The following is a 16,760-nucleotide window of genomic DNA, read 5'->3' as shown; positions in this document are numbered from 1 at the left end:
TGTGCTCCTCCATTCTATGCTGTACAGTCTCATGCCTCTTTGCTGCACTGCACACCTCAAATTATCAACAGGAGTGGAAAATGGTGGGTGAGGATAAAATTTTTAGCTCCTCGGAATTACCAGCATTTACATAAATATATGTTTGACCAGCAAGGGGGCTCCCTCTTGGTGATTCAAGCTAACTAGGCGCAATATGTACAGTATATTTGATTTAACAATCTAAGAGCAGTTCCCATTTCACATTCCAGTTGCACCAATAAATGACTGCACACAAAGTTATTGAAAACTACCATTTATTTCTGGTATTGAAATTTTTAAAATGTCTTGTAATGAACTGTTTTAAAAATTTGCATTTTCAGTATTTTTTTAATACTAGTATACCATGCAATTCTACTGCTTGCCAATGCAAATATACTAATTATTCAAACTTAAGCAGTTTTCCTCTCCCTAAATCACTTCTTACATTGTTATGTGAATATAATATAACACAGTTTTAAATCTTAGCCAAAAAGATCACTATTTCCTTCAGCCCAGGAAGATTTACAAAAAATGGTTTTAGGTTGATTGTATTATATTCTTTGTGTCTGTATATTTACTGCCCCTCATTATCTGGATATAATTTTTTTCTGAAAATAGATCAGAAAATAAAAATGTATATTGAAAAATGATACCCAGTTATTTTAAATGGGAAAAATAATGTATTTTCAGGCCTTTAGAAAAACCGCAACCAGTGTCCCCATACTCTTAAAACACCTGTATAGTCATCAGAACTTGAATTCTGTAACAGACAAAAATAATTCTATCATCACTTACCTAAATTAAGAAACTGATAATAAAGTTGTTAATGGGAACCTATCTTGTAAAGAGGGAATCCTTGCCTCACTGGCTGACCTGCACAATGAATTCACCTTGCAGCAAAGTCTAGTCATGAAATTAATGCAAATAATACACTATATTTTAATTTTCTTTAACTTTTTTCCACTCTTTTTGGAGCCATTTTTCAAGATTATACAGATGTTTAGTGATAAATGCAGCCACTGCACAAGCACATAGTAACAGAGCAAACAAAGGCAGAGGACTAACAGGTGGTGTCTTATAACACATGGGTGCTAAAAGCAGTATGCTTGTTTGTACAAGTACACTTTTACTGATAACTTTGCATTTTTTTCAAAGGCCTAACAGATTAAATGTGTCTATGTGGTAAAATTAAAAAAAAGAGCTGTTGCAGCCAAAACTCAAATAAAGGAAAGTCAGATAAGATTACTGTAAAGGTTGACCTTCTGGAATCTTTCTCTTCCATTCCAGTACAGACTCTGTAAGCTATGGTGGTGGGGTTCCAAGAAAGTACTCTCCCTTTTTATATTCTGTCACTCAGCAAGTCTAGCCTTTCTTCTACTTGCAAGCCTCCAGTAATATTCAGTTTGTCAAACTCAAATTTGGGATTACTTCTGGATTATACCCTGGAATGATTCTGTGCTGAGGATCAAGTCTACAAAGATTTGGGGTCAGCAACACAAAGTGTACCAAAAAGTCCTACACTGCCTCTAAAGGACCTGGTCCATGATGTGGCTTCCAGACCTCTTTCTGATACCTTTGAATGAATTACTTCAAATGTACTCACAACAACCTGGATTTTACTGGCCCATTGCAACTGCAGTTTTTCCACACTGGTTTTCTCTGGCTGGCTCTGACAGCCAGCGTAGATCAATCATGGGATGCCAATTGTAACTTGGTGCAATTAATGATGCCAGGTGGCCTTCCACAACATACCTGCACCAATAACAATAAGGTATACAGGAGTGTGACAGTTCTGTTGTTCACAGGTGTTTTGCATTTAGATGAGTCAGAGTCAGAGGAAACCCCCCTCTGTAACATGTGCCTGTTCTCCACATATTTGTGTGGGTTTACATTTTCGTTGCACATGTATGCTGAATGTTTGTGGTCATGCTTAAAGGGGAAAGCCTGCTGTTGCAACTTGCAGGCAATTCAAGCAGTGCTTTGAACCATTTGTGGCAGAGTGAACTACACACCCCTTTAACCCTAAATGAATAAGTAGCTTCTGTTTAAAATTAGCATAAATACTACTGATGCAGCATACAGATAGCAGCCTCTGCCAAAGTTGTATAATTCAAAGACGTAATCAGCAAATGTTTTGAAAAGAAAGTTTATAACCCATAGTTTTGTGCTTTTGTGCAGAAGTTACTCAGAGCTGTATCTCAAGGCCATCCAGGACACAGATCGTAAATCGGACAGCTTCCCAGGAGAGCCCTGGATTCTGAGACGACAGGAAGAGGACTTAGATGAAGAAAAGATTCATAATTTCCAGGGTATTTTGCAAGAGGATAAAGGAGAAGAAATTAATGTGTATTCTTTGAAACCTCCTAATCTTCATCTACACAGAGCATCTTCGCTCACAGAACCCCAAGACACCTTTATTCCACCATTGATCCGCAGCTACTCACTGGAGAAACGGCCAAATATGGAGGACATATATGAAAAGTAAGTTTTATCTAAAAATCAGAAATGTTATTAGTAAAAAAGATGGAAAGGAGCATTGTGCTGTTGCACGCTGCCTCTTGGTATTCATTTTGCTTTTGTAGTTACTCTTTGTTTTAAAACCTTTACTTTTGATTCAATTCTAACTCAAGCAGGCACATCTATGACAATGTGGGGTTGATGCAGGATAGGAAGAAGGGCCCTGTGTATGAAAATGTCCAAGGCTTACTTGATGCTACACCAGACCTTATCCTGGAAGTAAAACCAAAGGCACTTTTGGCTGAAGAAATAGACCTGCAGAAACAGGTAACAGTGTTCACAAATCTCATGTTTTCCTGGGGTAGTGGTTGTCCATTTGAGATGTGGGGAACCGTTGTTATTGCCAATTTGTCCAGATAAATCCTTAATTAAAAACCTCTTCATAGTGTTGGAGTAATTTAATTGAATGCCATATTCCTACTGTCTTTCTGAGGAATCAGAAAGTCCAACCAGTGTGTATTTCACCTATGTTCAGAGAACATGAACAAAATATTGCATATGTGTTTTTGTACACACCTTTATTTTTCAATTGTTTGTCTCTGATGTATTGTATAAATATTAACATGAATATGAAAAAATTCAACGTAAAATACAAATTACTGAATGCAGGAAGAAGGTGAATCAATTATAAAATTGAAAAATAAAAGCTTTCTGTCCTATAAAAGCCATTTTGTGGCTTTACTTGTCAAAGTACTTTTATCTTGTGCTCAATGTACAGAAACAATTAAAAGGCAAAACATGTTATTTCATAAAAGTCAATCAATATTTGTTACACTCAAATTTCATAAGTGGGAGTGCATCTAGGCTACTGTAAGGTATTTCTGGTCAAAATAATACAAATAAGAAAAAAGAGAGTACAACCTTAAAAACTAAAGAGCAACCAATGGTAGATCCGTATTGAGAAGCTTGTCTTGCTGTGACAAAGGGAAATGTATCTATTGGGCACCTACTGAGGTTTACAAAATTCTCAAAGGCATCACTTAAACTGATCCAACAGAATACTTTCAGTTATGCATTGATTTACATAGTTGAGGGCAGAAATGGAAATTAAGGGGGAGTGTGTTCAAGGAAACTGCAGCAAGCCAAGTCGTGTGGTGAAGTAGTACCTGTGGTAGCCTTTACAAATTCACCAAACAAGATATAGAGACATCTTAACATCCTAACAATGGACTGAGCGGTGTCCTGTGTGTCACATGCCTTCTATTATTATGCACAAATGCTGCAACATTTGACATTCCACTATATATTACCTTGTAGTTTTCGCCCCATTTTAAATTGGTACCTGGTTGAGTTTCTTCAGTACATTGTACATTCAGTACAATTCCAACTCCTGTGTCAATTTTACAAAATTTGAGTAAATGATTAGCAATCATACGTTTATTTATTTGGTTTGTTATGACAATTTAAAGATGTCAGATGATTGTTTTAACACATGCTAAATACACAGTAAGCAGTTCTGGAGTAACAGCAGTATATTCATTTAAATTAATATGATAGGTTTAATATAAATATGAAATTAACATTTGGAATTTCCCTAAAGTAATTCTTCGCAAAATTGTTAAGTACCAGAATCTAACATGCAACCACACAATCTTGCGAGTTTTCCTTCTTGTATTCTCTAATTCCAGTTCCTCATGCAGCAGGTTCTTTTTCTGCCTTGAAAATGCAAGAAGGTTACATATTTCTTATTTTCTTTATCCAGAGCAATAACAGGATTATTACAATTTCTAATAGTCATGCTTGCTCCAGGTACAGAAAATATTTTTGTGAGATATGATAATTTTGTGAAACTCATTCAACAATCTTCAATTTATATTGAAATTCACTTTCAAATAATTGTATGTAATTAGAGAATAATAGCTTATTTACTGATGTCTTAAAGTTCAACACTAGCCAGCTAAGGATGCGTTTTTAGAAGAATATGAAATTTAAATCTAAAGTCTTGTGGTTTCAAGCCCATCGTGTCACTCATTAAACATATACTTGTGGTAATCATTTGTATGTACAGAAACAGATTCTTCCTGCAATGGGATTTACAACTATTCCAAAAATACATTTAAATTAAACATTTTGGAGAGTATGTTATTTTTGAGGGCGGCACAGTGGTGCAATGGTAGTGCTGCTGCCTCGCAGTAAGGAGACATGGGCTTGCTTCCCGGGTCCTCTCTGCATGGAGTTTGCATGTTCCTCCAGGTGCTCCAGTTTCCTCCCACTGTCCAAAGACATGCAGGTTAGGTGCATTGGTGATCCTAAATTGTCCCTAGTGTGTGCCCTGCTGTGTGCTGGCACCCTGCCCAGGATTTGTTCCTGCCTTGCACCATGTGTTGGCTGGGATTGGCTCCCGTGACCCTGTGTTAGGATATAGTGGGTTGGAGAATGACTGACTGACTGTTATTTTTGGTTATTGCTGACATGGCATTGACAGCAGGTAAACTCAGGATGGGGTAACTGGACTTGTTTTAACTTTTTATTTCAATTTCAAATACTTAACTGTGTAGCCAGAAACAATGAGCTTTGTACTTTTACTTATATGATTTTGAATTGCTGCGGTGGGTTGGCACCCTGCCCAGGATTGGTTCCTGCCTTGTGCCCTGTGTTGGCTGGGATTGGCTCCAGCAGACCCCCGTGACCCTGTATTCGGATTCAGCGGGTTAGAAAATGGATGGGTGGATGGATGATTTTGAATTGGGTTTTTTTGTATGTGTTTATTGTCCATCTCAATATTACCTCTGTGTAAGTAAAAGTGTGATAGATGTTGTTTTTTTTTATCTTTAGTTCATTTTATTGGTTGAAATGAAAACCTGTAGACCCTGTAACCTTCTGATAACTTATGTGTCCAGGCCTGACTAAGTGTGTTCCTAGAATAGCCACTGTTAAGTGGTCTCAAACTACATAATCCCTGCCTCTTACACTATTAAGAAAATAATTTTACAAATTATAAGCAGTGTCTTTAGGCCTAAGTAGTTTTTTTCTCTTTACTACTTTTATAATTCTGAGTAGAGAATGTGTCCTAGCAGCCAGAGTCTAAATGTTCAACTTTATTTTCAAAATCAGCCTTCCTTGTACACTAAATGTTAATGGCTAAATGATCCATTACACACTTTTAGTTGCGTGATACTTCATTTAAAACAACTTACTGTATACCACTGGTTGAGACATAGACACTGGATGACCATTAAGATATATTGAACAGTCAAAAGTTCACTGTTGCACTTTGAAATATGGATTCAAATAAGAAGATGAATGAATAGGAAAAAAGTGGTCAAAGAACAAATAAACTGGTAGGTCATACATGTCCACAAGTAGTGTCAAGACTAACCAAAGTATACCATCAATTGTGCTCTGAGTTGCAGAAAAGGCAGATAAAGTAGACACAGATACCTGATAACCAAAAGTGGCAGCATTTTAACATACTTGTTTCTTTAAGTACTGAGAAAAGCAGCCATCTCTACATCAACACAATAACATTTCAAGGTTCTGTTCTGATACGTTATTATTTATATGTTTCCAGTTTTCAGCATTACAGGCTTTTGAAGAAGAGGCATCTGTCAGTGCTAATGAGGGCTCTACAGATCTGTTTAGGTCAACTGACATTCCAGACAGGAGTTCTCTGGCCTTGAGTTTACAGAAGGGTAAGAATAATTTTAGAATTTTGCTTTAACTAGTTTATTTCACTGACTAGTTTGCTATAATAGATTGATTTAACAAGTATTATAAAGAATTGTATTTTTCAACATACTGAAATTATATTTTCCTGTACTGTGTTTACAAGATACAAATGATCTGTTTTCATTCAGCATATGTGATTCACATTTGGGAGCTGTGCAGGCCACTACAGGAGGTGACTTTATACACCAGTGGTTGCAATATTCTTGTCTCGGAATTTTTACTTTGACTTACATCATTGACTAAACTGTAGTACAAATTGTTTCTGTGTTCCTGTGTATTATAGCAATATCTTTCAATTATATGAAAATGTATTAATGTCCTCCACTTCAGATTGACAGACCATTTAGCAAATTGTTTTTTAACAGTTGCTTAAGTTCTATATGTTATGCTACAGAGGTAGCTGTTAGGAAGGAAAGGACTGGGAGAAGAGACAGAGCCACAAACAGAGAGCAGGGTCAGAATCATGAAATCAAAAAATCAGAAGCAAAAATCAGGTTGAAAGGTCAAAAACCAAAGACAAAATAAAGTAATTAGCAAATGTTTCTTTGTAAAAAGGGGTTTGTTATCCACAATCTCAGATAAGGAAACATGTCGAATGGGCAACCTCAAGCAACTAGGTGAGGCATCCTAATAACCAGTAATAAGAGAGGCAACGATCATAACATAGGAAAAGGCTGAAAAAAAGGACCCAAACATTTACAAAAGCTTTTTATTATATTATTTTAAAAACTCTAAAAAAATAATAAGCATGCTAGTTATAGTAGTATGCCAGTTATGGTGTGGTCTCCAAACACCTCCATCTGGCTTCAGGAGAACCTTAGTATGAAAATGTGACAAAAGGCATGGAACTTTAAGGGCATTGAACTGGACCCATTAATGATCTTCTGGGAGATACTAGAAATTCCTCATGAGCCAACACACCTCTTGGAGTCCAAAATAATTTTCAAAAGCTTATCCATACTTTACAATTATACTTTATAAAAGTAACATAAAGAAGTAAGTGAGAGAGAGTACTGATCAAGAAATCAGGGCTCTTATACGGAAAATAAAAGAATTATTAAAAACCAGCAAGGGTCTGATTCTAGAAAGTCCTAGAACTTTGTAATCACAAACCAGAAGTAAAAAGTCTATTTAATAAAAATCTGAAACTCTAACAAATACTAACCAACAAAGTTTGGTAGTTTTTTGTACTATTCAAGTATTTGGATATCAAAAGCTGTGCTCTGTATTATTGCCACCACCAACATTGCCACGGCTATTTAAATAAACAAAAAAAAATGGCAATGCCCACCATTAAAGTGCAGCCTAAAATGGTGAATTTGTGATGTCACAACCAGCATTAAAAATAAATAGTAATAGGAAAATTTATGGATATTGCACAAAACTTAAAGCTGAGGGACAGAAACAGACTCAAAAAGTGAATTTCTAACAATGTATATAAACACCATTTCTTGGGGCAGAAAGTTTTAACAATACCTAACACTAGCAAAATACTAATGTTTAACTAATGTGTTAAAGAAGTTATGAAAAAGAAAAGGTAACATTTTAAAAATAACGTAACATGATTGTCAATGTAATTGTTTTGTCACTGTTATGAGTGTTGCTGTCATCAAGGATTTGATTATCATTATTTCTTTCAATCAGGTTCATATTTGGAGGACGTGTTGTGTTCAAGTTACATTCTGTGTTTTTCAACCGTTGTAAAGATAACAGGTTTCATTCATCGAAGTTTTCACTACCCAAATCGCTACTTGTGAATCTAAGATGTTTAACAGGCATTCACGGTATAAACTTGTGGAATTGCCTTGCGAGTATTTGGTGGCAGCGTGTCTATGAATTGTGGAATCGCCTGCGAGTATTTAGCGACAGCGTCTCTATGAAGTTGTTGAATTGCCTTTGAGTATTTAGCGACAGCATGTCTATTAACTTGTGGATTTTCCTGCGAGTATTTAGCGACAGCATCTCTATGAACTTGTGGATTTGCCTGCGAGTATTTTATTGACACCGTGTCTGTTAACTTGTGGATTTTTCTGCTAGTATTTAGCGACAGCGTCACAAAGTTGTTTTTGTCTAGCTGCATCAGAAAATGTACCACAACGTCTGACACGCCTCCTTTTTACTGTTTTCTCACAGCTTGGATTGCTGCTGTCATAATCGGTTTGAGTTTCATGGTTTGTTTCAATTACGTTAGTATTTGCAGGACTTGTGTTGAAGTGACATTCGGCATCTGTCAAGCGTTGTAAGCATACAACCAGCTTCATCAATAACTTCGCATCCAGCTTTTGAGACTTTAAACATTCATAAACATCAAAGTGTCCACTACTGAAATTGTCACCTGTGAATCTAAGATGTTTAAGAGTAATTGGATGTTGTCCAAAGGTATAAAATATTTGGCCATTTCGGTACACTTGAAAGCGACAACCAAACAATTCAGAGGCAGCTATCAACTCACATGCAGAAGCATAGGTGAAGGGCTTAAGCATTTCACTCTTATAGTGCCCCTGTGTAGTATAATTATCTCCTGTACCGTCATCAGTCCACACCTTGAACCTGTCCTATTCATTCAATACATAAGACACAACGTTCCTCCAGATATCAAGATTGAGCCTTATATGGCCGTGCAATATGTAACACAGAGAATGGAAAAGGCAGGCGGCATCTCCGGGCATGGAAACCATTCGGTAAGTGATAGTTCTTTGATCGATGGTGATCACCTCGATAGACATCTCACCACCCAAATCGCTACTCGTGAATCTAAGATGTTTAACAGGCATTCCCAGTATTAACTTATGGATTTGCCTGTGAATATTTAGCAGCAACGTGTCTATGAACTTGTGGAATTGCCTGCGAGTATTTAGCGACAGAGTGTCTATGAGCTTATGGATTAGCCTGCCAGTATTTAGCAGCAGCGTCTCTATAAACTTCTGGATTTGCCTGTGAGTATTTAGCGACAGCATGTGCTATTAACTTGTGGGTTTTTCTGCGAGTATTTGGCGGCAGCGTCACAAAGTTGTTTTCGTCTAGCTGCATCAGAAAATGTACCACGATGTCTGACATGCCTCCTTTTTACTGTTTTCTCACAGCTTGGATTGCTGCTGACGGACGGCCTTATATGGGCAGGCAGTCAATTACATGGGAGGCGTGGGGATGGGGGACACAATATAGGCAGGCAGCCAACTACGTGGGAGGCGTGGTGATGGGGGACACAACTCCGCCTCACACGGTGACCGAGCTGCAGGCTATGGACGTATATATTTACGTAAGTAAGATTCAGTTATGACCGTTACGCGTAGAATTTCTAAATGAAACCTGCTTAACTTTTGTAAGTAACCCGTAAGGAATGAGCCTGCCAAATTTCAGCTTTCTACCTGCACGGGAAGTTGGAGAATTAGTGGTGAGTGAGTGAGTGAGTGAGTGAGTGATCAGTCAGTCAGTCAGTCAGTGAGGGCTTTGCCTTTTATTAGTATAGATTAACTGAAAAAAAGAACTATTTGTGAATGTCTCATTGATGATAACGCAAGGGTTTCCTTTGCTCACCTGTGTCCTTTATGGCTTAATGTGTGCCTACTTATAGTACCCTAGCTCCAAAAGAGTAGATAAAACACTACCGTGTTGAAAAAGAAAACAATATTTTAAAACCAAACAAGGATAACACATTGTAAGGTAGAATATTCAAATGAAATAATTAGAAAGAAAGAAGAATTTACTAGGTAAAAAGTACATATACTGTATCCTTACGTATATAGCATTAAGCTTTTCACATCAGTATATCCATTTTTGCATGCCAGTGTGTGACAAAATAGATATAGCACAATGATCATCATCTTGACATCACTGCATCATAACCAGTTTGGGAATAGGGAAGTCAGAATTAACATCAACAGTAAACACGAGAAAGATTTTAAACCTGCAGTAAAGAAGCTCTAGATCCTCCTTTGGTTATATGAAGCTTATAGTCATGTGTGTTATCCCGCTGTATAAAAAAAGTGTAGCACAATGTAAAAAAATGACTTTACCAACTAAAGCAATTCAATAAGAATGAGTCTGATTGTATCTCTGAAATTTCTTCTATTTCAGTAATTTCTCCTAGACTTTTCTGCGCTGGAGTTATTGTTTTTTTTTTTTTTTTTTTGCACCATTAAACTTTTTATCAAAATTAATTTGGAAACCAAAGGACTGAAATACTTTGTTCTATAAACGCTGGGAAAAACTTTCCCTAGGAATTATGTAGCTCCTGAAAGATTAATGATTACAAAAGAGAAAAGTTATCACATGTGGAAACAATGAATCTGTACTAATAAAAGGCAAAGCCATCACTGATTGACTCACTGACTGAGTCACTAACTGACTGACTCACTCATCACTAATTCTCCAACTTCCCATGTAGGTAGAAGGCTGAAATTTGGCAGGCTCATTCCTTACAGCTTACTTACAAAAGTTAAGCAGGTTTCATTTTGAAATTCTACGCGTAACGGTCATAACTGGAACCTACTTACGTGTATATATTAACGGCCATAGCCTGCAGCTCAGTCGCCGTGAGAGGCGGAGTTGCGTCCCCCATCATCACGCCTCCCACGTAATTGAGTGCCTGCCCATATAAGGCCGTTCTACTACTAACTACAAAGAGGACTATTTCATTTATGTTAGGTAGAATGCCCAGAGGGGACTGGGCGGTCCCTTGGTCTGAAACCCCTGCAGATTTTTTTTTTTCCTCCGGCCATCTGGAGTTTTTTTTTCTGTTTTTTCTGTCCACCCTGGCCATCGGACCATATTCCTTTTCTACAATATGTTAACTAATGTTGTCTTATTTTAATTTCTTATTTTGTCTTTTATTTTTCTTTTCTTCATTATGTAAAGCACTTTGAGCTACTTTTTGTATGAAAATGTGCTATATAAATAAATGTTGTTGTTGTTGTTGTCCGTCAGCAGCAATGCAATAGACACGCTGCCACTAAATATTCACGGGTGAAGGACTGTGCTTATGCAAAGTAAGATGAGATGGTCAGGGATAGACTAGTGTTTGGCACAAACTCAGCGAAAGTGCGAGAGAAACTTTTAAGTGCCGGGTCTTAGCTAACATAGCTTAGCTTAGCTAACTTAGCTGCACGAGAGAGTACAAGCACAGCTGAAAACCTTCGATGCATGTACTCCAATCGGCTGACTGTGAACGCAGTACGCAGAAAACAAGCAAGAGCTTCAAAGAGCGCTGAACACAAAACGCATTACACAATTGAGAAGGCAGCAAAAGAAAATGAAGCGAGTGACGCATACAAGAATATTAATAAGTGCAGCTACTGTGGAAACAAAGCACGGTGTAAACCTTAAGTTTAAATTAAGTTCATGGACAGGCTGACACTGGCGTTTGTCATGCCTACGACGAATACGATATTCGCGAGATACAAGTTTAATGAGAAGACGCAGGGTATAAACAAGACTTTTGATCACTTTGTAACAGTTAAAATTGCTGTAACGGAGTTAAAATTGCTGGTGAAGGACTGTACTTATCCAAACGAAGATGAGATGGTCAGGGATAGACTAGTGTTTGGCACAAACTCAGCGAAAGTGCGAGAGAAACTTTTAAGTGCCGGGTCTGAGCTAACATTGAATAAAGCCGAGGACATCGCAAGATTGCACAAGATAGCACAAGCATAGCTGAGAACCTTCGATGCATGTACTGCGAGCGGCTCACGTGAACTGACTTTGCAAGCCTGGAAAAGGTAAACCCGTGCATGCAGTGTGTGATGTCTCAGATAAAGAGGAAGACGAGCTGCTTATTGATGCAGTAGGAAAGGAACAACCCTCTGAAGCTGAACAAGCCTTTGTAGACGTATTAATAGGAAAGCAAGGTGTAAAGCTTTAGTTTAAATTACGTTCATAGACACGCTACCGCTAAATATTCGCAGGCCACTCCGCGTGTTAAACATCTTAGATGGGTAGTGATCACTTCGATGAATGAAACCTGTTATCTTTACAACGGTTGACAACGAAGATGAGATGGTCAGGGATAGACAAGACAAACACGAAATATAACTTGAACACAACACATCCTCCAAATACGAACCTGATTGAAAGAAATAATGATAATCAAATCCTTGATGACAGCAACATTCATAACAGTCACAAAACAATTACATTGACAATCATGTTATGTTATTTTTAAAATGTTTCCTTTTCTTTTTCGTAACTTCTTTAACACACTACTTCTCCGCTGCAAAGCGCGGGTATTTTTTACTAGTAAATATATAAAAATAACTTTGTCAAACTGACTTAGTCCTATTAGGTTATTCTTAAAGTGCCAGTTTCCAGGCAGGAAGCCACCCTGTTCATCACAGGGCTCCTTCACACACACACATAAACAAAGTTTTATCCTATTTTTCAGCTTTACATACAAATGAGAAATTACATTATATATATATATATATATATATATATATATATATATATATATACAGTAATCCCTCCTTGATTGCGTTCCAGAACCCCCCGCGATAGATGACAATCCGAGAAGTAGAAACCATATGTTTGTATGGTTATTTTTATATATTTTAAGCCCTTAGAAACTCTCCCACACTGTTAACATTATTAGAGCCCTCTAGACATGAAATAACACCCTTTAGTCAAAAGTTTAAACTGTGCTCCATGACAAGACAGAGATGACAGTTCTTTCTCACAATTAAAAGAATGCAAACAAATATTCTCTTCAAAGGAGCGCCGTCAGAAGCAGAGAATGTCAGAGAGAGAGAGCGAGATAAAAGCAAACAATCAAAAAATCAATATGTGCTTTTAAGTATGCCGAAGCACCCTGATAAAGTGGCATTTTGTAGAGGAGCGTCCGTATCCTCTAGGCAAACAGCCTCTGTGCAAACAGCCCCTCTGCTCACACCCCCTCCGTCAGGCGCAGAGAATGTCAGAGAGGGTGAGAGAGAGAGAAAAGCAAACAATCAAGCACCGCGCGGGAAGCATATCTTATATCATTGAGGAGTTTTAGTTAATATGCTCTGATTGGGTAGCTTCTAAGCCATCCGCCAATAGTGTCCCTTGTATGAAATCAACTGGGCAAACAAATTGAGGAAGCATGTACCATAAATTAAAAGACCCATTGTCCACAGAAATCCGCGAACCACCGAAAAATCCGTGATATATATTTAGATAAGCTTTCATTTAAAATCTGCGATAGAGTGAAGCCGCAAAAGTCGAAGCGCGATATAGCAGGGGATTACTATATATATATACAGTATATATATATACACATACTAGCTGTGCCCACATAGTAATGAAAAAGGACAAACTTTAAAAATCAATAGACGTTGGGACTATATGTGATCGTGTTCAGCTCTGACAGGAGAGCGTTCCCGACGTGGAGAGAAAAGCACATGGTCGTGATATCTCTGGCATTCAGCAACTACCCTCTAAAACACATGGAGCTCTGATCTCTCTCTCAAAAAAGTCAAACGTTACACCTTAAAAACCTGTAGATGACAATGTCAGTTGAACAAACAGGTATCGCTAGCTAAGCGGAGGCAAAGTGCACTCCAACACGTGGCGAGACGTAGACCAATTCGAACAAAGGCTGGCAAGTGAATGAGGAAGGCCCCGCCCCTCTGCTCTCAGCCCACAGCCACTCTCTTGGATTTGCATAATTACATTGGTACCGGAAGCGAACTATGGTACTTAGCACGATGAGAGAAGTTACAAAATCAACCGGAAAGTTCAAGCAAATTATGGAAAACAACCAGATCTAAATCCATTAAGTAATCCTCTCGTGAAAAGCGGACAGACATACAGTCAGAATGTGTGTGGACCACAAAATTTTTAAAACCATTTCTTAGCAAGCACCTGTGGGCCATGGGTAAAATACATTCCAAATTTCAAGTCCTCATGGTTCGGGAGATTTCGTGACGAGTAATATATATATATATATATATATATATATATATATACTAATAAAAGGCAAAGCCCTCACTGACTGACTCACTCACTCACTCACTCACTGACTGACTGACTCACTCATCACTAATTCTCCAACTTCCCGTGCAGGTAGAAGGCTGAAATTTGGCAGGCTTATTCCTTACAGCTTACTTACAAATGTTGGGCAGGTTTCATTTCGAAATTCTACGCGTAATGGTTATAACTGGAACCTATTTTTTCATCCATATACTGTAATAGCCTGCAGCTGGATGGCTATGGAAGGCAGAGTTGCGTGTCGCATCATCACGATTCCCACGTAATTGAGTGCCTGCCCATATAAGGTAAATATTCGCGGGTGAAGGACTGTGCTTAGCATATTCATAAGTAAAAATATCTGAATCACAAACTGATGTTAATTATATTTTGTCCATGAATACTTATTAAAAAATTCCAAATAGTCTGTCCGCTTCCTTTCATAGCTTTTCCAATGGTTGTGCTGCTTCCAGGCATGTATTTTCGTATTAAAGAATTTAACTAATCACATTTTAACCATCATTTGTTGCCAGGCAGAGAGGACTCTAACACAGAATAAATGTTGATTAGCCTGTTGCTTCAACCAATTAGATTTTGAGTTGGCGTCAGTACGGCCCTCTAGCAGGCGTACGGTGACGTCACCGTATTCAGACCCATTGATTGGATAGAAGCCGCAGGTTTGATTTTCAGCATTAGCTTCGATGGCGATAGAAAGGGGCTTTTTGATGGAACTGAGGCGCATGGATAATCTGTACGACAGAGTGATTGAACTGTTTTTGAGAAAAGAGAGGAGGATGGATTTTGTTTACAAATAACCCGAATTTTTGGTGAGTAAAATGTTGTGAATGTATCTGCGATGCAGCGGCTCTTTATACTGTATTTCTGCATATTAAGATGGTTTTTATAACCATAAATTAGTTTTTGAGGGGCGGGTTGATTCAGACGGAGCAGTACTGAAGGCCCTGGTGTGAGATGCAAGGTCCGCCAATGGACCAGATGATACGTAAATTTAATGAACATTACAACCCGAAAATAAACAAAACTGTAGAGAGGCCCATGATTAAATGAACAGTAAAAAAGTAAGAGTGAAGCAATGGTGACTTATTGAGGCAGGCAGGCCAGAGCACAATAGCACGGGGCTCGATGTAGTGCGCGTTAAGTCGATCTAAAATGCAGGCTCAGATTCGAAAAAATATATGTTTTCAAGTTCTACTTGGATGTAAGTAGGTTCTATTTAGTCGACAGAAATATCTTTGGTAGGAATGTAAGTTGAATTTAGTCTTTACATTTCTATGGTGAAGAAAAATTTATGCAATGATGACTAAATTTAACTTACATTCCTACCAAAGATATTTCTGTCGACTAAATAAAAATTACTTATATTTAAAATTTAAATAGAACTTGAACAGATATGATAGTTCATAATACCCATGCAACACTACGTGCAAGTAAGAGCAGAAGTCATCCGTTTTAAAAAGCAGCGTATTGTACTGATGGATAGATAAATTAAGAATTTGTACAAATAATGTTTTTCTGTTTTCTTCCTCGATGGATTCTGGCACTCCCAGCAACAGCTGCTCGCACCCCAAAGGGTGTAATATATATATATATATATATATATATATATATATATATATATATATATATATATATATATATATATATATATATATACAGTGGGATGCAAAAGTTTGGGCAACCTTGTTAATAGTCATTATTTTCCTGTATAAATCGTTGGTTGTTACAATAAAAAATGTCAGTTAAATATATCATATAGGAGACACACACAGTGATATTTGAGAAGTGAAATGAAGTTTATTGGATTTACAGAAAGTGTGCAATAATTGTTCAAACAAAATCAGGCAGGTGCATAAATCTGGGCACCGTTGTCATTTTATTGATTCCAAAACTTTTAGAACTAATTATTGGAACTCAAATTGGCTTGGTAAGCTCAGTGACCCCTGACCTACATACACAGGTGAATCCTATAATGTGAAAGAGTATTTAAGGGGGTCAATTGTAAGTTTCCCTCCTCCTTTAATTTTCTCTAAAGAGTAGCAACATGGGGGTCACAAAACAACTCTCAAATGACCTGAAGACAAAGAATGTTCACCATCATGGTTTAGGGGAAGAATACAGAAAGCTGTCCCAGAGATTTAAGCAAGGGGCGTTATGCATGGAGGAAAAAGAACACAGCATTCCAAGAAAAACACCTGCTACCTACAGTTAAATATGGTGGTGGTTCCATCATGCTGTGGGGCTGTGTGGCCAGTGCAGGGACTGGGAATCTTGTCAAAGTTGAGGGACGCATTGATTCCACTTAGTATCAGCAGATTTTGGAGACCAGGAATGTCCAGGAATCAGTGACAAAGCTGAAGCTGCGCCGGGGCTGGATCTTTCAACAAGACAACGACCCGAAACACTGCTCAAAATCCACTAAGGCATTCATGCAGAGGAACAAGTACAACATTCTGGAATGGCCATCTCAGCCCCCAGACCTGAATATAATTGAAAATCTGTGGTGTGAGTTAAAGAGAGCTGTCCATGCTCGGAAGCCATCAAACCTGAATGAACTAGAGATGTTTTGTAAAGAGGAATGGTCCAAAATACCTTCA

The 16,760-nt window shown here is 37.8% G+C and overlaps 1 protein-coding gene across 6 annotated transcripts in view; it reads left to right on the top strand.

The window, feature by feature from the left end:
• zmp:0000001168 (signal-induced proliferation-associated 1-like protein 2) overlaps positions 1-16,760 on the top strand; it is a 320,580-nt gene that overhangs the window by 268,727 nt on the left and 35,093 nt on the right. For 5 of the 6 annotated variants that reach the window (XM_039769034.1, XM_039769032.1, XM_039769031.1 and 2 more), the window contains 3 exons: positions 2,197-2,499; positions 2,649-2,802; positions 6,047-6,167. In XM_039769034.1, coding sequence (XP_039624968.1) covers positions 2,197-2,499; positions 2,649-2,802; positions 6,047-6,167 — 578 coding nt within the window. The remainder of the gene's footprint in view (positions 1-2,196; positions 2,500-2,648; positions 2,803-6,046; positions 6,168-16,760) is intronic. The other variant, XM_039769037.1, reaches the window with a different exon arrangement.

The sequence above is a fragment of the Polypterus senegalus genome, chromosome 11, assembly GCF_016835505.1.
Source record: "Polypterus senegalus isolate Bchr_013 chromosome 11, ASM1683550v1, whole genome shotgun sequence".
Classification (NCBI taxonomy): domain Eukaryota; kingdom Metazoa; phylum Chordata; class Cladistia; order Polypteriformes; family Polypteridae; genus Polypterus; species Polypterus senegalus.
Note: the sequence above shows the minus strand (reverse complement) of the source record. Positions and strands in the feature narration are given on the sequence as shown.